The following is a 23673-nucleotide window of genomic DNA, read 5'->3' on the forward strand; positions in this document are numbered from 1 at the left end:
ATAGGACAGGAAATCATGCTCAAGTTTTAGATATGTGATGGCAGGAGAGAGAAATAATAAATTTCATGTCCCTAATAGCTCACATATTGAGCTAAAGCATTCAATATTTGTTATCTAAGCATTGAAAACCCTAGTTTTCAATTAATAATACAATCATTTTTATTATGAAGAATATTTCCTCTAGGGATATATTTCTATTGATATATTTCTATCAAGTAATAATATCATAAGAGATATTAAAGATATTATTTCCTGGGATCAATTCAGTTTGATTTCATTTAACCAGTATTTCAGGGGTATCTTTCTATGAGGCCATGTACTTTTTAAGAACAAAAACCGTGGTCACTGGCTCAAAGAGCTCATGGTCCCAGTAGGGAAGGCAGGTAATAAACTCAACCATCCATGTAATTGAAGAGTAAAGCTATGTGTTAGGTTTGGCAATACGGGTCCAAATTAAGATCTTTAGAGTTCTAAATAAAGCCCAAATGGAAAACAGCAAGAAAAAAAAAAGATCTTTAGAGTTCCTAAACTCTGAAAATATTATGGTACTTATTTCCAACCCTCATTAAAAATAGAATTACCAAACTATGAAGTTGCTATAATGAATCGCAACAAAGTACTGATTTTTCTCATGGTGACTACTTTGATGCTTTCTTTAACATATCAAATACCAATTTTTAAGTGCCTTCTCATTCTATTTCTTGGTGCCTCCACTTTGCTGGGGCTCTAATCATATGATAAAGCCTTGCAATGATGGTACAAGAAAGGAGTGATCTGTTTGCCTGAGTGGGTCAACAAAGACTTCAAATTAGGATCAGAGTCTTGACTTGGGTCTTGAATGATGAATAAGAGTTTTCCAGATGACTGTCTTTGCCTAGGCAGAGAAACATGAAACAGCTGGGTGAATAGGAACCACATGTGAGAGAGTGGAATGAGTGAAGCTGCCCAGCTAGAAAGAGGTCAAGTCCCTAAACACAGTTTATTATTAGTATCTAATATCATAATTGATGTTGTTATGTTTTTTCTATTTTATTTTTTCATTCACAATAGTTTATTCAGCAAATACTTATTAAGAGCAGAATTTTGTTAAAACACTATGAAGGAATACTGAAGCACTGTGAGGGACACCTGGGTGCATAGAAAGTATTTCCTCTAAGTAGTTGTGGAGAATATTTATTAAAAATATTTATTAAAAGGTGGCATGTGGTAAGAGCCATGGAAAAGGCCCCAAAGAAGGCATTTGGGCTCAGAGCCGAGTTCTCTTTCACCTATAGACTTTCACGACCAAGAGAGTGTTTGAACAGGCTCTTATTCGGTTGTAATTCAAGAGTAATTATTGATAACAATATATATGTATTATTTTTCTTAAAATCACCTTTATTCCCACCACTAAAGAACAACTATTATTAACATTTTGTTAAATTTCCATTTGATCTCTTGTATTCCACAGTCGTAATACATTATCCTTTTTCACTCAGTTGTATTTATTTCCTATATCATTACAAACCTATTGTTGACATCGTTTTGATAACTAAGATTATATCATATTCTTAAGAAATTATTTGTTCAAGGGATTATGGCTTTGCTTTTTAAAAAAATTATCTCTTAGGGATAGATCCTAAAGTATGTGATATCTAGGGGTTAAAATAATCCAACTAGGGGAGTGAATGGAAATATAGATGAAAGAAGAGTAGACAGGAGTTGATGACTGTTGAAGCTAAGTGGTGGGCTCCTGGGGGTTCATTGAACTCTTCTTGCTTCTTGGGTATTTTTACATTACCCACAATAAAAATTTTTTTAAAAAGAAAAAAAAGAAAAGAAAAACATCTCATTATGTGATGGTAAAAATATTTGGTAGATTTAGATTGTTCTAAATTCTTTACTCTCTCCCTCTGCCACGTAACCTGGCAGTGCCCTAGAAAGGGCAGAGTAAATTGGCCAGCTCCATTGACCTTGGTCTTAGTCATGTGACTCTCTGACCATTGGAATGTTAGCAGACATGATGGAGCACAGATTTCAGACATACTACCTTGGTTTGACTAATCCCCTTACCTTCATGCCCCAGGAAGCGTGACCCTTCAAGTTTGGTCCTAAAACAAGACATGTGCAGCTGACCTGAACACAGTCTGAAGCCTGAAGCCAAGTCTATCCAACTGGCAGCCTGAAGCAGAGCTGCTGGTGCTGGCACACAATCACCTGGTTATGTGGGGATCTTTCTTGCAGCTTTGCTTGTGTAAGAGATCTTCCGCCAGTTTCCAGTTGGTTTTCTGTGAGAATTGTCCCACATGTAGATGTATTTGATGTGTTTGTGGGGGGAGGTGAGTTCCATGTCCTCCTACGCCACCATCTTGATCCACTTCCATGTATTTTTTTGTTTGGGAGTAATTGGTACTGTTATTGCAGATTCTATCCTTAAGCACATGAAGTTTTTCTTTGCTTTCTCATCTTACTCTCAAACATATTTTATTGAGATTATATTCTTATTGTGATCATTTAACTAACTTACCCTGAGTTTAAAAATGTCCTCGTTATTAATAATTAAATAAAACAAGTAATAGTGATGATAAAAATCTTTTCTTGGATTGTGAATATTCTGATAAACTATTACAAAAAAATATTCTTGATTTATTAAGCAAACAGTGCCCCCTTTTGACCACTGGACTCCATAAAAGAAATCCTGAGAGAGAGGTACCTTTTTCATCTCTGCTAGGAATTGAATTTATATGTATGGATATCTAAAGAAACCATCCTGTGTTACCTTAATGGTGTACATACCGCGTGCTTCTCAGATTTATTTTGTACCGTTTTAATTTTTAAATGTTAGGTCCACTAGAGTGTTTAATGGCAGTTTTGTTAGACCCAAATTTTAGTTTTATGAATCTTCTTTATCGTATCTGATTCAGGTTGAATACGAAGGTTTAAAGCATGAGATTAAGCGATTTGAGGAGGAGACGGTGCTGCTAAATAGCCAACTGGAAGATGCCATCCGGTTGAAAGAAATCGCTGAGCACCAACTGGAAGAAGCCCTTGAGACCTTAAAAAATGAAAGGGAGCAAAAGAACAGCCTGCGGAAGGAGCTCTCCCAGTACATCACACTCAATGATAACCATATCAGCATTTCAGTCGATGGACTCAAGTTTGCAGAGGATGGAAGTGAACCCAACAATGATGACAAAATGAACGGGCATATTCATGGGCCCCTTGTGAAACTGAATGGAGACTATCGGACTCCCACTCTAAGGAAAGGAGAGTCTCTACACCCTGTTTCTGACTTATTCAGTGAGCTGAACATCTCAGAAATACAGAAATTGAAGCAGCAACTTATGCAGGTAAGAACTTTGTTTAGGGCTGTTAGAGTGAATATTTTGTAAGTTACGTGTACTGTGTTGTGGGATTTCTTATTGTCACATTTTAGTTCCAGATTATTTTTAAGAATATTCTTTAACTAGCAACTTTGAAAGTACAATAGTTTAGAAAGACACAAAAGAGGTGTTGAAGAGAAATCTCTCATTTGCATTGCTTTATGAAATTTATTTCTTAGATAAATTAGATAGCAATGGAGTGTGAAGGGAGAAAAGGTAGCATCTTGATGCATTTGTCACAAAAGAATTCAAAAGCTTTATACACAAGAGAAATGACAGAAAATGAAGTTTTCTATCACAAGCAACTCTGTGTATAGCTTCAAGATGAATGGTTATACTTCACAGCAATATTTTAAGCTCTAAAAGACATGAAGGACATGACATGGGGAGGGGGAAGGGTAAGATGGGACAAAGTGAGAGAGTGGCATGGACATATACACAATACCAAATAGATAGCTATTAGGAAGCAGCCGCATAGCACAGGGAGATCAGTTTGGTGCTTTGTGACCACCTCGAGGGGTGGGATAGGGAGGGTGGGAGGGAGGGAGATGCAAGAGGGAAGAGATATGGGGATACATGTATACGTATAGCTGATTCACTTTGTTATAAAGCAGAAACTAACACACCATTGTAAAGCAATTATACTCCAGTAAAGATGTTAAAAATAAATAAGTAAAAGACATGAAGGACTTTCTATATATAAACTAGCAGGATATCATATGATTATGATCATATGATTAAAATACAGAACAGGTATAAATCTGAAACCAAGGATTTCTTCTCCCTACATGAGCTAGGCCTTAAATTTTTAGCATCTTCTAATCAGATGTCTTGGGGAGAGTCCCACAAGCTTACCTCACTGTGAAATGGCTTTCTAATGTAGTCTTGCTTCCTGACTATACGTTAATCCAGTGATGATAGAAATGTTGTCAGAGGAGCAGCATCGCCACCACCATCATCACCTGTGGGCTGCTGAGGGACAAATTGTTGGGCTCCCCACAGATCTACTGAGCCAGGTATCTGCTTCAACAAGCTTGTTAGGTGACAAGTTTGAGGCTTGCTCTTCAGTCTGTTATCCCACCAAGGTTCTTTGCATAAAGCTGATAATTAAAGGCCTTAAGACTCTGGCAATCACTTTTTTTTATAGCAAACAGGGCTTATAATTTTCTTTTCTATTTATTTATTTATTTATCTATCTATCTATTTATTTATGGCTGTGTTGGGTCTTTGTTGCTGAGTGTGGGCTTTCTCTAGTTGCAGCGAGTGGGGGCTACTCTTCATTGCTGTGCGCGGGCTTCTCTTGTTGTGGGACAGGGACTCTAGGTGCTCGGGCTTCAGAAGTTGTGGGGCGTGGGCTCAGTAGTTGTGGTACATGGGCTTAGTTGCTCTGCTGCATGTAGGATCTTCCTGGACCAGGGCTCGAACGCGTGTCCCCTGAATTGGCAGGCAGATTCTTTTTTTTTTTTTTTTTTTTTTTTTTTTTGCGGTATGCAGGCCTCTCACTGTTGTGGCCTCTGCTGTTGAGGAGCACAGGCTCCGGACACGCAGGCTCAGCGGCCATGGCTCACGGGCCCAGCCGCTCCGTGGCATGTGGGATCTTCCCGGACCGGGGCACGAACCCGTGTCCCCTGCATCAGCAGGCGGACTCTCAACCACTGCACCACCAGGGAAGCCCAGCAGGCAGATTCTTAACAACTGCACCACCAGGGAAGTCCCAGGACTTATAATTTTCTGCCTCTACAGAAATGATGACTGAAAATATAATTAGCAGAAGTAAATAAGACTAGAGAACCCATGAAATTAATATATTATTAGGCTTATTTTTAATATTATATCAAAAGTTAACATACCCTTTAACTTTTTTTTTTAATATTTATTTATTTTTGGCTGCGTTGGGTCTTCGTTGCTGTGCGTGGGCTTTCTCTAGTTGCGGTGAGCGGGGGCTACTTTTCATTGAGGTGCACAGGCTTCTCATTGCGGTGGCTTCTCTTGTTGCAGAGCATGGGCTCTAGGTGCGTGGGCTTCAGTAGTTGTGGCTCACAGGCTCTAGAGCGCAGGCTTAGTAGCTGTGGTGCATGAGCTGAGTTGCTCTACGGCATGTGTGATCTTCCCGGCCCAGGAATTGAACCCATGTCCCCTGCATTGGCAGGCGGATTCTTAACCACTGCGCCATGAGGGAAGTCCACCCTTTAACTTTTTTTTTTTTTTTTTTTTTTTTTTTTTGCGGTATGCAGGCCTCTCAGTGTTGTGGCCTCTCCCGTTGCGGAGCGCAGGCTCCGGACGCGCAGGCTCAGTGGCCATGGCTCACGGGCCCAGCCGCTCCGCGGCATGTGGGATCTTCCCGGACCTGGGCACGAACCCGTGTCCCCTGCATCGGCAGGCGGACTCTCAACCACTGCGCCACCAGGGAAGCCCCACCCTTTAACTTTTAACTTTACCTGCCCAGTGCTTTTGGCTGCTGAAAGAGAATTAATGAAAATTCATTTTCTCAGTGTTCAATTTGAATCAAGGTAAGAGGGTATGGCCACTGGAAGAAAATTAATTTCATATAGATTTACCTGACTGCAAAGTGCAGTTCTGTGTAGGTAATACTTTTCCATGTCTTCTTGCTCACACATTTCTTGTGAAAAAAAATTTTTGTGACATATATTTACAAGAACGTATGCCCTCAAATTGAATAGAATTAATGTAAAATTTTTCTTAAACTATCATGTTGGTTTCTTTAGGATAAAAATTTAGTGGGTTGAAGCTTTTGTATTTTCTTTTTATTTTGGTAGCAGTGTAGAGTATATGAGGAAGAGGGGGTTTTATGTGTAAACAGCTCAGTAGTTTTCAATCAGGTCAACTATTGGTTGAAAGCTCAGAGCTGTTCTCAGTTTTAATCCTAAAGGTAATCTGAGCTGGGGAATACAAAAGTCCAAAAGAGAGGAGTAGTTTAATCAAAAGAATAGTGGAGAACAAGTTCTCAGCAAGAGAGTGGTTCTCAATGGGAGCCACCTTGCAGCATTTGGGGTGGGATAGTTCCTCATTGTCTGAGTCTGTTTGATGAGTTACAGGAGGTTTAGCATCTCTGGTCCCAACCCATTAAATGCTCATTACATCTCCTCATAGATGTGGTGACCAAAAATGCCCCACACATTTCAAATGTCCCAAGGGTCAACCTCTAGTCGAGAATCATTCTTAGAGGGATAGCACTTTACTCTCCCATAAAATGGGGATACATTTTACCTTCTTCAAACTGTCATGAAGGATTTTGAGTTAATGTACACAGAGTGCTTAGAACAGGGCCAAGCACATGATAAATGCTCAATAATTATGAACTATTACCATTATTTCAACTCCACAATGCCTTTAATTTGTTAAGCACTCCATTTATTTAGCTATTATTAATATAATTAACTGTTATTGTTGGATGATTAGCTCAAGGATCATCATCTCAGATGGGTGTAATGTGGTTGCTGGTAAGTCTCAGGGTGTGAGACAGTTTGAAAAGGGATATTCATTCAGCAAAAAGTTAGAGTGAGAAAAACTTGGCTGGATAAACCGTCCCTCAATATATGAGAAAACTGTGTACCTTTGAATCTTTCATTAGAACTTAATTAATGCTGACAGTTTATAAAGATGTAGAGAGACACAGGAAGGGCCTTATGTCCCAAAGTTTGCTCTTAATTTAGCTGTAAAAAACAGGCTCCACACAGGAAGGGCTTTGCAGTGTCCAGTCTCACACTTGGAACACTAACTACTAATTTTGTTGTAGGCCAAGTAACCACCTCTTTTCTTTTAACCAGCATTTTTGTAATATATCTCATTCAAATTGTTGAACACAAGTATAGCAGAATGTATCTTCTCGTGCATAATTTCTTTATAATCTGAGTTTTTCCTTAGCTATGTGTCCCCTTGTGTTTAATTCATATAAATAAATTATAAAAACATTACAGGAGGGCTTCCATAGTGGCACAGTGGTTCAGAATCCGCCTGCCAACGCGGGGGACACAGGTTCGAGCCCTGGTCCGGGAAGATCCCACACGCCGCAGAGCAACTAAGCCCGTGCACCACAAGTACTCAGCCTGCACTCTAGAGCTCGCATGCCACAACTACTGAAGCCCGCGTGCCTAGAGCCTGTGCTCCGCAACAAGAGAAGCCACCACAATGAGAAGCCTGTGCACGGCAACAAAGAGTAGCCCCCACTCTCCTCAACTAGAGAAGGCCTGTGCACAGCCACGAAGACCCAATGCAGCCAAAAATAAATAAATTTTCTTTTAAATTACAGGATACATTGCATAGAAGTTATTGCAGTTGGTGTTGATGTGAATGAGCCTTGAAAATAATATGGCAGTTCTAATAAACAACACTTACACACACCTTGCAGCACATACCATGGCAGTACCATTGTTTTGGACCTTCTGAGGGAGCAATAAAATGCACTTTCACTGTGACTATCTGGAACACTTGGGGCCAGATGTATTTTGAAATTAAATATTCAGAATATAGAAAGTTTAGGCAGGGAGAAAATTTCCCCTCTTCCCTTCTAGGTTCTTTGGCTGGCCTAATAATTAAATTGAAGACAGATTAACAAGAGAAAAACAAATTTAATTTCGTATGTAGAAGGGCAGAGGCAGGAATGTAACACCCTATACCAGGGAATATGCAGCTTTTAAGATTTTCTTTCATAGGATTAAAGAAACCCTTTGAGGGACTTCCCTTGTGGTCCAGTGGTTAGAAATCTGCCTTCTAATGCAGGGGACGCAGGTTTGATCCCTGGTTGGGGACTAAGATCCCACATGCCGTGGGGAACTAAGCCTGCAGGCCACAACTAGAGAGACTGTGTGCCGCAACTACTGAGCCCACGAACTCTGGAGCCTCCCCACCTCAACTAGTGAGAAGCCCGTGGGCTGTGATGAAGAGCCTGTGTGCCTCAACTAGGACCCAATGCAGCCAAATAAATAAATATATATTTTTATGCTTTAAATATACTTTTATTTCTGTTTTTTTAATCAGTCCAAAATAAATATTTTAAAAAATAAAATAAAGAAACACTTTGAAAACAGCATACCTGAGTCAAAGCCTATCAGCCTCTTCTTATCTTGCAAGATTCCATCTATGCATGTAAATTATGTTTTCCCCACTAATGATATTTACTTAACCTGGTTCCAAAAAGAAAACAACTATGTTTATGCCTTGGGTATCAGGAATGTTGGGTTAATTGCTTCACTTCTCTGAGGTGCATTTATAAAAGGGAAGGTAAAAGGTGATAAATTAGCCCCATCACTAGTCTCTATGATGCCTTTGTTGGAATTAGGAAAAAAAAAAAGTCCCCTTCCTCAAGATATCATACTGCCATCTGCTGGAAAATGCTAATAATATTGATAAATATAAAAACCTACACTGACTACAATTTAAATAGTGCCTCCTAGAACTGGATCACCCTCAAAATCCAGTTATTTCAAATAGGCTATAATAATAATAATAATTCTCAGTGACAAGTACTTTAGTTCATTTTATTAGAATGAAAATAAGTAGATCCTGCCTGGGAACACTAAATAAATTACATAATTATTTAAAGGAGTCTCTATGCTTGTGCTAAAATTTCTACCTTTGACAAATAGCCTCTGTTTAACCTCATATCACAGAGAGTCAGACTAAGCAGGAGAAAACTCTTTGCATTGTTTTCTTCAGTATCATACTGGCTATATAATTTCACATGTAATGTGAGAAAATAGTAATATTTCTGTAAAACTGAAATTTTTAAGTTTTGTTGTATCCTCTTGGATGTGGAAGAAATAAAGATCCACATTGTGTTTATAGATATACTGTATTAAAGGCAATTTAAATTTTTCCTATAATGATGGTAAGTGGTCAATTTGCTGCATGTCCCATAAGAGTTAAAAGTAATTTATATATATTTGCTTAATTGGTGGATGCTTATAACCCAGGTAGATAGTGTTATCCCTATTTTACAGATAGGGAAACTGAGGCACAAATATGTTATGTAATTTGCTCAAAGCCAAAAGCCTAGGAAGTGGATTGCTACACAGAGAAAGAGAGAGAGTCAAACAAATGAAATATTATCTGTGCTTAACAGAGACTCACAAAATATTTATGAGATGAAATTAGTAAGACAAGATTGGTCAGTTCCTAGTTTTTAAAAATGTGACAAATACAATTTCTTAGGACAAAGTTGACAACTTAAGTTGTCAAACTATTGTAAACTTTACAGTTAAAGATTACCTTTAAAAGCTTTAGGCAAACACATTTCTCAGAAGCCTTACTTTTTTTTTAAACCATCTGTCAGTAACCATAATAAGAGCATCCATAATCACACAACAAGGGATGAGTCCATGTAGTTATTTTTTAAGAACAGCTTTATAGCAATTATTCACATACAGTCCACCCAGTTGAAGGGTATAATTTGGTGTTTTTTAGTATAGTCACACAGCTGTGCAATCACCACCACAGTCAATTCATTACACCATAAAGAAACTATGTACCCATTAGCAGCCACTCCAACCGTAGACAACCACTAATCTACTTTATGTCTCAGTAGATTTGTCTGTTCTGGACATTTCATTTAAGTGGAATCACACAATATGTGGTCTTTTGTGTCTGGCTTTTATCACTTAGCATAATATGTTCAATTTGTGTTGTAACATGTAGTAGTATTTCATTTCTTTTTATTGCCAAATAATACTCTATTATATAGATATACCACATTTTATTTATTCATTTATCAGTGATGGACATTTGAGTTGTTTCCACTTTTCAGCTATTATGAATAATGCTGTTATGAACATTCATGTACAGGTTTTTATGTGCACTTATATCTTAATTCCCTTGAGCATATACTTAAGAGTGGAGTTGCTGGGTCGTAGGGTAGCTCTATGTTTCACCTTCTGAGGAACTGCCAGACTGTTTTCAAAGCAGCTGAACCATTTCACATCTCCACCAGCGGTGTATGAGGATTCTGATTTCTCCACAGCCTCACAGACATTTATTTGCCACTTGACCATAGCCTAATTGCCCTGACTAGAACTTCTAGTACAATGCTGAATAAAAGTGGCAGAAGTAAACATTTTTGTCCTGTTCCTGGTCCTAAGAGGAAAGCATTCACCATTAAGTATGTCATCTGTGGGTGTTTTGTAGATGACCCAGCAGGTTTAGGAAGTTCTCTTCTATTTCTAGATTGTTGTCTGTTTTCATCATGAAAGGGTATTGAATTTTGTCAAATGCTTTTTCTGCATACATTGAGATGACCGTGTGGTTTTGTCCTGTGTTCTGTTAATACAGTATATTATATTTATTGATTTTTGCATGTTGTCAACATTGCATTCCTTGGTCAGGTTGTCTAACACGTTGCATGTCTAACAACATTGCATTCCTTGGTCAGGTTGTCAACCTGACCCACTTGGTCAGGTTGTCTAACACGTTTTTATATGTTGCTGGATTCAGTTTGCTAGTATTTTGTTCAAGATTTTTGTGTCTATATTCATAAGAGATACTGGTCTATAGTTATCTTTGCCTGGTTTTGGTATCAGAGTAATACTGGCCTCATAGAATGACTTGAAAAGCCTCCCTCCCCTTCTTTTTTTTTTTTTTTCTGAGTCTTTGTCCAGCTGACTGACTTTTGCATATACGTGTGTGTGTGTGTGTGTGTGTGTGTGTGTGTGTGTGTGTGTGTGTAAGAGAGAGACAGACAGAGAGAAGAGATTCCTTCTCACCACACTCTCCAAAATATATTACCTTCTTTTCCAACTGCTGGATTCCCTCACCTTGTGTTTCTTGGTTGTAGGCTGATCTTTTTTCACAGCTCTCATTCATCAGGGCACAGATTTGCCAGTGTTACTTCACTTCAAGCAGAGAAGAATGTTATTTATTTCTGAGTTCTATTTTACATACTCATACTATGTATAACATTACAAAAATCACACCAGTCATTCAGGTGTCAAATTGAAAGTCAGATGACCAGGATAAAGACTTTATGGAAATTAATAACTCATAAAACAGCTTTTATTTCTTTTCCTATAAAAGTCCTAATATAAACATGCAAATTCTGCTGTCTTTTCTTTTGTTCCTTCACAAAAGAAGAATCTATCGGTACTCAATACATATAAATGTGTTTATTTAAAAGGTAAACACTCAGCAAAATTGAAAATAATTTCTATGGTGGTCCAGTGGGTAAGACCCGACACTCCCAATGCAGGGGGCCCAGGTTCGATCCCTGGTTGGAGAACTGGATCCCACATGCATGCCGCAACTAGGAGTTTGCATGCCACAACTAAGAATTCCACATGCTGCAACTAAAGATCCCGTGTGCCGCAACTAAGACTCGGCGCAGTCAAAATAAATAAATAAATAAATGTTAAAATCATCCCCCTCCCTCCGTCATTCCAACTGCCTTTAAAAAAAATAATAATAATAATAATTTCTATGGGATGGGATTTCGCTGGTGGCCCAGTGTTTAGGACTCCGTGCTTCCACTTCGGGGGCACAGGTTCGAAACCTGGCCAGGGAACTAAGATCCCACACACATGCCGCAACTAAGAGGCTGCATGCTGTGTGGCCAAAAAATAATAATAATAATAAAAATTCCTATGGTGCATAATTATAACAATAATAATAATATATTGTGTACTTACACCAGACTACAGAGTTTACAAATTATGCATTCAAGTTTTCTGGCAAAACAACCAACCCTACTATGCAAAGTAAAATCTTCAGTTTCAGATAGAAGACAGAGATTGTAAGAAGAGAAATAAGGCAACTATTCTTAGTCACTGTAGAAGATTATGTATTATTTATATATAATTATAGATTACAGTTAACTCAGCAAGTCTCTCTTGAATAAGTTCTTCACAAATGGAGATTAAAATATACACTTAGAATGAATAGTAATTTTAATCTTTAAAGTGCTTTGCATTTAATAATTCAAAATACCATGTATCTTAAATAGTTTAAGCCCTGCTGTCTGAAATCCAAATACAATTTAAGGTACTTCAAGCCTCAATAGCTGAGGGAAAATGTAATGGCAGAGTTATACAAAATTATTCACAATTTAGTTATCTTTTTTTGGAGGGGGTGGACAGACCAACCTCAATTGTCCAGAAAAAATATATACACACACACACACACCTGTATGTATGTATGTGTGTATTTACATACACACACATACATGTGTATGTGTGTATAAAATTTGGACATCATTCCCTATTCAAATGATTCCACCAGAAATGTATTGAGTGTGGAAATTAGTACTATATGTGGAACATATACATATGAAGGAGACAGTGTTCTATTTATTGTTTTCTGGAGGTACTCTCATGAAGAAATTGGTAGACATACTTTGGGGCTTAGAAAATGTTTATGTTAAATGGGAATTGGCAAAGTCCAGGTTGGAAGCTCTCCTAAAGGCATTATCTCATTTATCATAACACTTTTGCCTCTAAAACAAACCTGAGACACGTTCAGTACATTTTGTTCTCATCCAGTTTTTAGTTTTATCCAAAAGTTTTTCCTATTGAAGAGCTTTTTGAAATCAGCTATGCGTATTGTATTCATGTATACTAATCAAATGATATTTAGATTTTTCAGACCAAATTTACTTAATTTGTAAGAGAAAAAGAAAAAAAACAGTCCATTTCATTGAGATTGTATACAATACCAATAGTAGAATATTTAGGAGATTTTCCATCTCTTTTATCAAAAATTCAAATGTCTTGGTTTTTCATCAAATACTGTGTTGCATAATTACCTGGATTTTCACTTAAAATTATTGCCCAATAGTCTGGATAAGTCAATTCATCTTCAGCTATAAGCAAGTACAATCTGTTATACGTAATGAAACCCAGCTAAGAGGATTTGTATTCAAATATATCCTGACTCTGAGATGAAAGAGTTGCTTTTGCACATACAAATACAAATTTGTAAAGCAGATGTGTTTGCCATGTAGAAGCATTTTGGTCATGGGAATTGGACCACAGTTACCCAAATGTTAACAACAGCTAACATTATAATACCTTAAGCATTAAATTCACTGTCCTACTAAATCATCCAAATGTCCCTATGAGACAGGCATTGTTACGCTCCTTTTATAGATTATTAAACTGAAGCTTGCCCAGATTTGACTTGTGTATAATGCATGAGAATTTGGGTGGGTAAATATGCAGAGCATAATTCTTTTGGAATGATGTACTTTTTGATTGAGTTACCAGAACTGCTGAAATAAGAAAACACTCCAATTCAACTTGTAGTAATGGAAACATGGGCTCTTCTGCATTTTTAAAACATATACATGTCCAAATGTGAATGGGTCAAGCTCATCACTGACATTGCTTTGAAGTCATTCAGAGACTTTCTTTTGCCCTTGCAGGTAGAACGGGAAAAGGCCATTCTTCTGGCCAATCTCCAGGAGTCACAGACGCAGCTGGAACACACCAAGGGGGCACTGACGGAGCAGCACGAACGGGTGCACCGGCTCACGGAGCACGTTAATGCCATGAGGGGCCTGCAGAGCAGCAAGGAGCTCAAGCAGCTGGACGGGGAAAAGGGCCAGGACTCGGGAGAGGAGACCCATGACTACGAGGTGGACATCAATGGCTTAGAGATACTTGAATGCAAATACAGGGTGGCAGTAACTGAGGTGATCGATTTGAAAGCTGAAATTAAGGCCTTAAAGGAGAAATATAATAAATCTGTAGAAAACTATACTGAAGAGAAGACGAAGTATGAGAGTAAGATCCAGATGTATGATGAGCAGATTACAAGCCTTGAAAAGACCACCAAGGAGAGTGGAGAGAAGATGGCCCATATGGAGAAGGAGTTGCAAAAGATGACCAGCATAGCCAATGAAAATCACAATACCCTTAATACAGCCCAGGATGAGTTGGTGACATTTAGTGAGGAGCTAGCTCAGCTTTACCATCATGTATGTCTGTGTAATAATGAAACCCCTAACAGGGTCATGCTGGACTACTATAGGCAAAGTAGAGTCACCCGTAGTGGCAGCCTGAAAGGGCCTGATGATCCCAGGGGACTTTTGTCTCCACGGTTAGCCAGGCGGGGTGTGTCATCCCCTGTAGAAACAAGGACCTCACCTGAACCAGTTTCAAAAGAAAACACAGAGGCCAGCAAAGAACCAAGTCCAACCAAGACTCCCACCATCTCTCCTGTTATTACTGCCCCACCATCATCTCCAGTATTAGACACAAGTGACATCCGCAAAGAACCAATGAATATCTACAACCTTAATGCCATAATCCGGGACCAAATCAAACATCTGCAGAAAGCTGTGGACCGGTCCTTGCAACTGTCTCGTCAAAGAGCTGCGGCACGGGAGCTGGCCCCCATGATTGATAAAGACAAAGAAGCCCTAATGGAAGAGATCCTCAAGCTTAAGTCCCTACTGAGCACCAAACGGGAGCAGATCGCCACACTGAGGGCAGTGCTGAAAGCCAACAAACAGGTGATCTCATTCTACTAATGAGCCATGCTAGCCAACACTTTAGTTTATTCCTAAATGTTTTTGAGTGTCCACCACCATCAGGATGAGAGTTCAGATTCCTGGTCATTAGAGGAATAAAATAAACTGGCCAGAGCCAGATCAGAATGTAATAATTTCTTTGAAGTGCGTGAACGGATGAAACAGGAGAGTAGCTATGCCCCACTAAGTAGAGGTAGAGGTGAGGAAATTAAAGCAGGAACAGAGAAGATCCAGTTGCAGATGTAGAAAGGCAGTCCAGGCAGTACTTACCTGGAGCCCAGCAATCACTGAGTGTAGAAATAGTAGATGGGGGGATGCAGAATAGTCTGGCATGGAAGCTCACACCAGGCAGAGACAGCAAGAAAGGCACCCTGGCAGGCAGCTGGAGCAAACAGAGGGGAGCTCTCTAGAGAGAGAGGTAGAGATAGAGATAAAATAGAATGTGCACTAACTCTGCCACTAACCACATATCTGAAATTTAGGTCCACTTGGGATGTTAATTCACCTCAGTCAGAGCTTAAGCAGTAGAGAATTTTTCCTAACCATAGATCTTGTCCTTCTGGCATAAGTAGGAATGCTACCACATGATCCTACCTAACTCCTAGATCTGCTTGATGTCTGAATTTGGTTTCCACCCTCAAGCTTTTTCTGGATGACAGTGCTATGACATATAGGTGGGAAAATATTTTTAACCTCTGTTATTTTCTCTGGAAAGTGAGACTTGAAAGATACCTTTGAGAAGGGTGCTGAATAAAGGGTATTGATAAAAAGAAGCAACAAAACATCAAATACCTTCCTGCAAATGTGAGCAATGCTAGTGTTGGAGAGTGAAAGTTAATTTCAGATTCAGACTTCCTTTCCCTTTTGCCTTTAGCTGGGGGAAACCATACCATTATCATGCCATCTACATTGCAGCTTTCTTCCATCTTTATCTTCAGTTCCCATAAACCTGTTGATAGAATTTGGAGGTCTATACCACAAGCAGTAATAATGTTTGCACTATATAAACATGTTTTTTACAAATCTAAAGGCAAAATAGGACCTTATTTTTGTGCTATCACTTCAGGGAATTAGAAAAGATTAGGATGAATGAAGAATTTGTGAGAGATGTGACTCCAGTTTGAGGTCAGAATAAAGAATTTGTTACCATATCCTTCCAAAGACCCAATGATTTAGTGGTCATGAATAACTAATACCATATTAGATAAGGCTTAGAAGACCTTCATCAAGGACATAATATCCTGGGCATTCTTGGTCAAGCCATTCAAATAACTTCTTTGACTTCTTCCTGAAGTTTGAATATTACTGACCTAGAAACCTAGATCTATAGAAGTGTCAAGGTGCTTAATTGACATAGAAGTACAGATAAGCATGGTTGATCAACCAAGAGAGACTAATTTGTCAATAAGCATTCATTGATTCCATATTTCATGGCAGGTAGTAAGTAGGGATGCAAAAACAAATGACTAGTAATCTAGTAGAATTTCAATACATGCCTGTCACTATTTACAAGATAGTACCTATCATCGAGCATTTTAGAGTGATATAAACAGTGCCATAGGAAGTCAGAGCAGTTCAAAGCATTCCTGGCTGAATTTGTATTTTCATAGTAGTTTGTGGTACCATTTGCATTACATTAGTGTCACAGCCCATATGGTCTCAGTAAATTAAAGGTAAACACATTTCTAGCCATGTCTTTAGTTTACATTTTAATGACGTTAGGGCTATTGCTGTGATGCTGTGTGCCATAAATAGCTCAGGTCTCTACAGATGACATCCACTATATTTAGACATTGTGGAATACTTATTATTAAGGCTAAGCTAAGAAGTCTGTCATAGAGGAAAAAAAGAGAATCTTCCTTTTTTATTAAAACAGGCATTCTGCATTCTCTATGACTTTTAATATACCTTAAGGTTTTCTGTAAGCACAGTGTCTTCTGGTGAGATAAGTAAATGTTTACAAAGGACCATCTGTATACTAAACTGTGATGGATGCTAAAGATTCAAAGAAGGCCAATACATGGTCCCTGCCTTCCAGAAAAAGACTCATAGATTTCTGGGGATGTCAGAATAGAACAGATAATTACAGTTTGATGTTGTACATGCTGTAATCCAATTTGCGGGAACATTGCAAAGGAAGTAACTAATGTATCCTAGATCTAGACCTCTGTGGCTGGAAACAAGATTTTTTATTTAGAAAATCAACTTTGGGAGAATGTGGTGAATGCAGACGTCAGCAAATCTGCTAATGGGTTAGAGATACTTACACTTTCTTAATTCCGAAAAAGCTTTGTGCAGTTTTGTGGACAAAAGTCTACAAACATTGCTGAGTCCTTTGGGGCATTTTTCACAATAAATGAGTTTGTACGTCTGTTTCAGATCTTGCTCTCTGTCACTTCCCTCTCTTTTCCCCTTAGATAACTGACCATGTATGTAGCTCCACGTGTTTACAAACTTGTTACATCTACATTTTCACAACTTAAACTTAACTGTCTGTTCTAAATGATCATGTGTCTAAATTTTTAATAAATCAAACAACTGCCATTTTTCCCCAGGTCGATTTCTGCATTCTGGATAACTATCTGAATCTATAACATTTCTAAAGTTTCTACTGAGTTGTAGCACTACGGAACATACTAAACTGTTTTATGAGTAACCTCTCATTTTAATCTGAATTTAAATACAATCAAAACTATTAAGTTACATTAAAAATAAAAATGTAAAAAACTATTAAGTTATGACTTTGGAATAAAAACATTAATAAACTACCTTATCCAATAGTGTTTTAATTAAAAAAGAATCCATTTATCTCTATAAATGGATTGGCACTTTGTAGAAGAAAGTTGAAGCTGTCCATTTGAAGCACAAAAAGAAATGTTAAAAAAGCACAGTAGTCTTCCTGGGAAATCCCATTCCTAATGGATTTTTTTCATTAGTAATGGGCTTTTTTCATTAGTATTGAATATTTTTACACACTCTGAAAACTGTAGTTAACAGTTTGTAAAAATGGTGTGTATCCAGTTTGGCTTCAATATGAATACCATGGGGGTTATGCATCAACTAGGCAGTCCCTAAATATACATTGATTTCATGCATTGATTTAGCCAACATTTTTTGTTTATTTGTTTCTATTTCCTACTGTGTGTCGGGCTAGTTCTCAATTTGAAACACTCTTAATTCCAAGAACTTAAACATGCCCAAATCCCAAATTCAAACAAATACTTTAATTCATTCAATATTTTGGCGCCTGCTTTGGCAGCATATACACTAAAATTGGAACGATACAGAGAAGATTAGCACGGCCCCTGCACAAGGATGACACGCAAATTTGTGAAACATTCTATATTTAAAATATATGTATATATATATTTTGGAATCTGATTTTACGGAGATTGTGAAGAAGAAGTTGACTATAATTTATTGTTTTGAAGAAGTTGTATACAAAGACTTAGGAAATAATTGATTCTTTGTTAATTCTTTTCCTTAAATATATAATATGGATTTATAGTTTGTTATACTCATGTTATAAATTGCAATGACCTGTGTCTTTTATTCTATATGTTTCAAACCCACCAAGCACAGGTGACAAAAGAATATCTGAGTTCTATTGTATTTCGACTGGAAGCTGTGCTTCTTCACTAACTTCTCCTTGATAAAACCCTTCTTGTATGAAGTTTCATTTTGGCTCCCTTCATATCTGAAAATCCCACACTCTCAACAATCTGCATTAAATATTTACTGAACTACTATCATTCCCTTAGCTCTTGATAGTGATTCTGGTTCACAGCTGGCTTCTAGGGCAATTTATCCACATTATAGATTCACATTTATGTTTTGACATAAAAAAAATTGCCCTATGTCCGAAGTACATATATATGTTTATATAAAATTCAACCTAGACAATTTCACTTTTTATTTATGAAAGAAAGAGACCCAGCATGAAGAATGTGTATGATAGATTTTCCTGATATGAAAATTGTAAGCATTGTGATTTTTCTGCTTTAGACAGCTGAGGTGGCATTAGCTAATCTCAAGAACAAATATGAAAACGAAAAAGCAATGGTGACTGAAACTATGACGAAACTTAGAAATGAACTGAAGGCTTTGAAAGAAGATGCAGCAACTTTCTCATCCCTGAGAGCAATGTTTGCAACAAGGTAATAGTTTTTCTTGCGAGATTAGGTGTGGTACATGGGGAAAAGACTTCAAAATGCCCATGTTCATCTTCGTGCATCGTGAGTGTTACTTAGTCTGCCATCTAAAGGGGCAAGGTGTAAAGAAAATACATGAGATTCCACTCTGACAAATCTAAGATAAAATCTTTTGTGCTGTTTTCCAGAGCCCTCTACTGGACACACTGAATCAAGCAATACAAGTGTTTTTATTTATTAATTTTTTAAAATTTTTAATTTTTTTTTATTTTTTGGCCGTGCCGCACGGCTTGCAGATCTTAGTTCCCCAACCAGGGTTAGAACCCGGGCCCCCAGCAGTGGAAGCAGAATCCTAACCACTGGGCTCCCAGGAAATTCCCCATACAAGTGTTTTTAAATTAATATAATAGATATTTTTTCTAGAGCCTTATGTGCCCAAAAGAATTAGACCAAAAAAAAAAAAAAGAAAAAAGAAAAAAGAACACCTCCAATAAGGGGGAAAAAACTCACTTCCTAAAATAGCTAAATATTACATTATCATCACTGACATTTATTTCTGTATACATAAAAGTGTTTATCATTAGCAAGTATTTGTGTGAAAAAGATACTTTGTAATGAAGATTAATATTTATCATATCAGCTAATTACTTTAATATAGTGTGAATTAAATTATAATTTCTAAAATGTAATTATATATATCACCAAATTTTTCACACTGCCCAACTAATTATTTAGACAAATATTACTTACTACCTCCCCCCACCAGTTTTGTTATGAAGCACCACTATATTTTATTTTTTAGACTTGAAATGACTGTTAAGAATTATTGATTCAACGTTTTCAAAGTCTTGAGGTGTTCAATATAGTTGCAGTTTCCTTTTTGCTGTCACAATTCAGTGCCAAAACATAGTTCTATATTTTATATGATGCAAACTTGGTACAAAATTCACAAAGCATAACTATGCTTATGCTTTATTTACAGATTCAGTAAATTACTTACATGTAGCTGATATAATGTAAAAAAAAAATCCTGGGCCCTGGAATCTGTCCAGCTTCCTTTTAGTGTCAGAAGAGAAAAGGCTCAAACTCAAACTTTGTTATTGACTCTTGGAAATAGCAGTGAGGTGGCCGAGTGCCTAAGAGACCACAAGGTTACAGGAGAACTGAAGGGAACTGACTTCTGGGTCTGAGCACAGTAGAGTTTGGGGAGTAGAACGTCCACACCTCTGGCCACTATGGCGGTGGAGGGCGGCAGGATGGAGAATGGGTTTGGTGCACAATGCCCCCCTCTTTGTAAAGGAAATCAAAACATTTTTAAAGGGACATTTAAAGTCTCGATCTGGTTTATATAAGAATTATTATCCTCAAATAATGCATTTTCACAGAAATTTGTTTTTTCAGGTATATTAACGGCCTTACTCCATAGTATTCTTAAAAATATTTTTATCTAACCAATTAAAATAAATCCAGGGTCCTGAAATCCACATTTTATTTTACTAAGCCCTGATTTTTCTTATGATATTCCTACTATGCTTCTTGACATTCAGTGTTAAAGAAAATGGAACCCGGGAGATTGGGATTGACATATATACACTAATATGTATAAAATAGATAACTATTAAGAACCCGCTGTATAAAACATTAAATTAAATTATATTTTTTAAAAAAAGAAAATGGAAAAAAAAAAAAAAAAAGAAAATGGGACCCACCTGGATCTCAAGTTCTTTCACTACAAAGTCTGTTCTTTCTTTAAAATACCAAAAGTTTTGTGTTAATTTCAAAGTTTGTACAATACATTTTGGGTAACTCCAGAAAGTCATTAACTATCTTCTGATTCATGGAGAGCTCTTACTATCTTAGTAGGTAAATAAATGCAGAAAAAACTCTGAATAATTTTGTGAATAATTCTTCCTTCCAAATGTACATATGCTTAGGTGTTACTTTGGGTAGAAAAAAGACCACCGAGCTTATCCTCCTGCTGCAGCACAAGTATCAAACCTGAATAAAGATGTTCCTGACAGCTGGCTATATCTGTTTTGAACCCTATGCAAATCTTGGTTTGCACCTATTGCTTTATCATCTGTTTGGGAAATCATTGAAGATACTCAGGTTTCTAATTCAGGCAAATCTGCCATATTGAAAGCAATAGCAACTACAATCTGTACTCAATTAAAATAAAACCTATAAATATAGATAAGGAAGTACATATTTTCTTTACAAATATTATTATTCTTTTGCATGCTACAGGCATAAACTATAAAGTTATTGTAACACATCTACAATGCTGTGAACATTACCTGAGACTTTACTGTTGGTTCTTCTGCAACCACAATAACTCTGTCTCTGGGGTTTAAGATGCCACCTATTAACAACGTCCCCATATATACTTCATTGTATAGATTAACTATCAGTTATTGAACCTGCTCTGTTTCCAGTTTTCTACTATAATAGATTACTTCCATTGTGATCTAGGAAGACCAGTGTTCCAAATATCTAAATTCCAGTAAAATTCATTACTTTCAACTTAAGTTCCAAACTTAATTTCACCAAGATTTTCTCCTGACCACTTTTCTGTTGTGGTTCCAGATGTGATGAATATGTCACACAGTTGGATGAGATGCAGAGACAGTTAGCAGCTGCAGAGGATGAGAAGAAGACTCTAAACACTTTGTTACGAATGGCTATCCAGCAAAAACTCGCCCTGACCCAGCGGCTGGAGGACTTAGAGTTTGACCATGAGCAGTCCCGTCGCAGCAAAGGCAAACTTGGAAAGAGCAAGATCGGCAGCCCTAAAGTAAGTGGGGAGGCATCAGTCACCGTGCCCACCATAGACACTTACCTCCTGCATAGTCAGGGCCCACAGACACCCAACATTCGGGTCAGCAGTGGCACTCAGAGGAAAAGGTATGCATGCAGCGATCTTCATAGTATGGTGCAGTGGCCAGATTTTAGTTAACTGCAAAAGTTAATGTGCTCTTATTGTGGAGGATGGAGGAAGGAAAGGAAGGGAAAAACTGGGAGTGGGTGTATAAATGGGCCTTGCCAATGTTGGTTTTTCCAAATTAAAACCTTTGGATACTTGTGTTTATTTATTCCTTTCTGTCCCCCACACCCCATCTCTTGGTTAACCATAATATACTTTTCAAGTGTCTGTTAACATTTTTGCTGTTCCTTGTATGCATAAATGTGCCTCTCCCTTACCTCCAACCTAAAAATTGGTAGACAAAAAGGTCAATATTAAGAATGAAGCTATGTTTTACATGGGTGATAGTTTTAATGGCAATGGTGCTACTTACCAGCTTCTCTCTAAGGAGGCAAGGATATGAATGTGTTCTCTTAGGGGAACTTTTGTCCATATTCCGAAAACTGGTGACTGACTGAAAGGTGATGTCTCTATTTAGGTCAAATAGAATGGAATATGTATAGTCTTTTTCTTAAAAGCAGGTTTTTGTGCTTTTTCATTTGTTATGTGAATATTGTCCAAAAGTCACTTGTATGGTTTTTAATGGCTTGATTTTATGACCTTTTTCCAGAGTCCTGGATGTTGAATTACTTACCCTGTATATTCAGTTAATAGTAAAGTTTTTATTTTAGGAGTTTTCAGTTAAGAATCAAACAATATAAATATTTTCTATTTGTGGTTCAAACTGACTAACTATAATAAATCTCTTTTCCAGTATCCAGTACAGTTTCCAAATAGGGTTGTATCCTGGTATGGAAACTAAACATTTAGTGAAAATCTTGATTTACTTGTTAAAAAATTTTAAATGCCAATATAAATAATGTTGTCACTGGTGAGGCTTTGAAAGGTAATTAAAGTAAAACTTTTTTGTTTCCTATATGTATTTTCTTGGATCTCCTGCAAGACAATTTTCACCTTCCCTTTGTGATCAGAGCCGTCCCAGGACTTCAGGGGCTTCCTACCTACAGAATTTATTAAGAGTTCCCCCTGATCCCACCTCCACAGAATCATTTCTTCTGAAGGGCCCCCCTTCCATGAGTGAATTCATCCAAGGGCACCGGCTCAGCAAGGAAAAAAGGTTAACCGTGGCTCCACCAGGTAAACATTTTTTCCTTGGGTGCATGTGATGCAAATGATGAGTTGAATAGACAGCTCTCCCCTTCCTTCCAACCACTCACTCCCACCCATCCGCAGAGTCTAACTTTAATGACGGTAAATTCCTACGGTTAAAGTAAAAATGCCTTTATACCTCTCTTTCGGTTTCCTTCTTTACTCAGCCAGACAATCATTTCTTAGGAGTCTCCAGCGACCTCCTTTTAACAACAGTCAAGGATGGAAAATGAGAGTTGGAAGGAATGGGATAGCTGAAGGGAAACTAGCAACAGGCACAACACAGGACACACACAGTCAGGTCCTATTTGCAGTTTGGTAGCTCATAGCAATTCCATCTTGGTCAAATTTTGTCATTTTCTTCTGATCATTTTTCATGTAATTTCAGTAAAGGGAGCCATCTTTATAAAAAGCCTTTTGGGCTGATCTCCTTTTGTAGTGACTCAGAATGTCTCCTCAGTTATAGAGAACGTAAAAGTAAAATCCTCTAAGGTTTTGCTCCTCAGGAACATTTAAGGTCTTAGCATAATGTTCTTATAGTTTGTAAGCCCTTATTGATTTGTGCTTACCAGCATGCTCACAACTTACTTTAGCTTCACTGTTTAGCATTTTTCT

General features: G+C 37.6%; 1 protein-coding gene and 1 non-coding gene across 3 annotated transcripts in view; both read left to right on the plus strand.

The window, feature by feature from the left end:
• Positions 1-23673, plus strand: part of BICD1 (BICD cargo adaptor 1) — a 207196-nt gene that overhangs the window by 143183 nt on the left and 40340 nt on the right. The window contains exons 4-8 of one of the 2 annotated variants that reach the window (XM_033430124.2): positions 2904-3329; positions 13726-14817; positions 18841-18992; positions 21573-21890; positions 22853-23046. In XM_033430124.2, coding sequence (XP_033286015.1) covers positions 2904-3329; positions 13726-14817; positions 18841-18992; positions 21573-21890; positions 22853-23046 — 2182 coding nt within the window. The remainder of the gene's footprint in view (positions 1-2903; positions 3330-13725; positions 14818-18840; positions 18993-21572; positions 21891-22852; positions 23047-23673) is intronic. The other variant, XM_004270873.3, reaches the window with a different exon arrangement.
• LOC117201738 (U6 spliceosomal RNA) lies at positions 18083-18185 on the plus strand. Its single transcript, XR_004483829.1, has one exon. It is a non-coding gene; the product is annotated as a U6 spliceosomal RNA (small nuclear RNA).

This window comes from Orcinus orca, chromosome 11, assembly GCF_937001465.1.
Source record: "Orcinus orca chromosome 11, mOrcOrc1.1, whole genome shotgun sequence".
NCBI lineage: Eukaryota > Metazoa > Chordata > Mammalia > Artiodactyla > Delphinidae > Orcinus > Orcinus orca.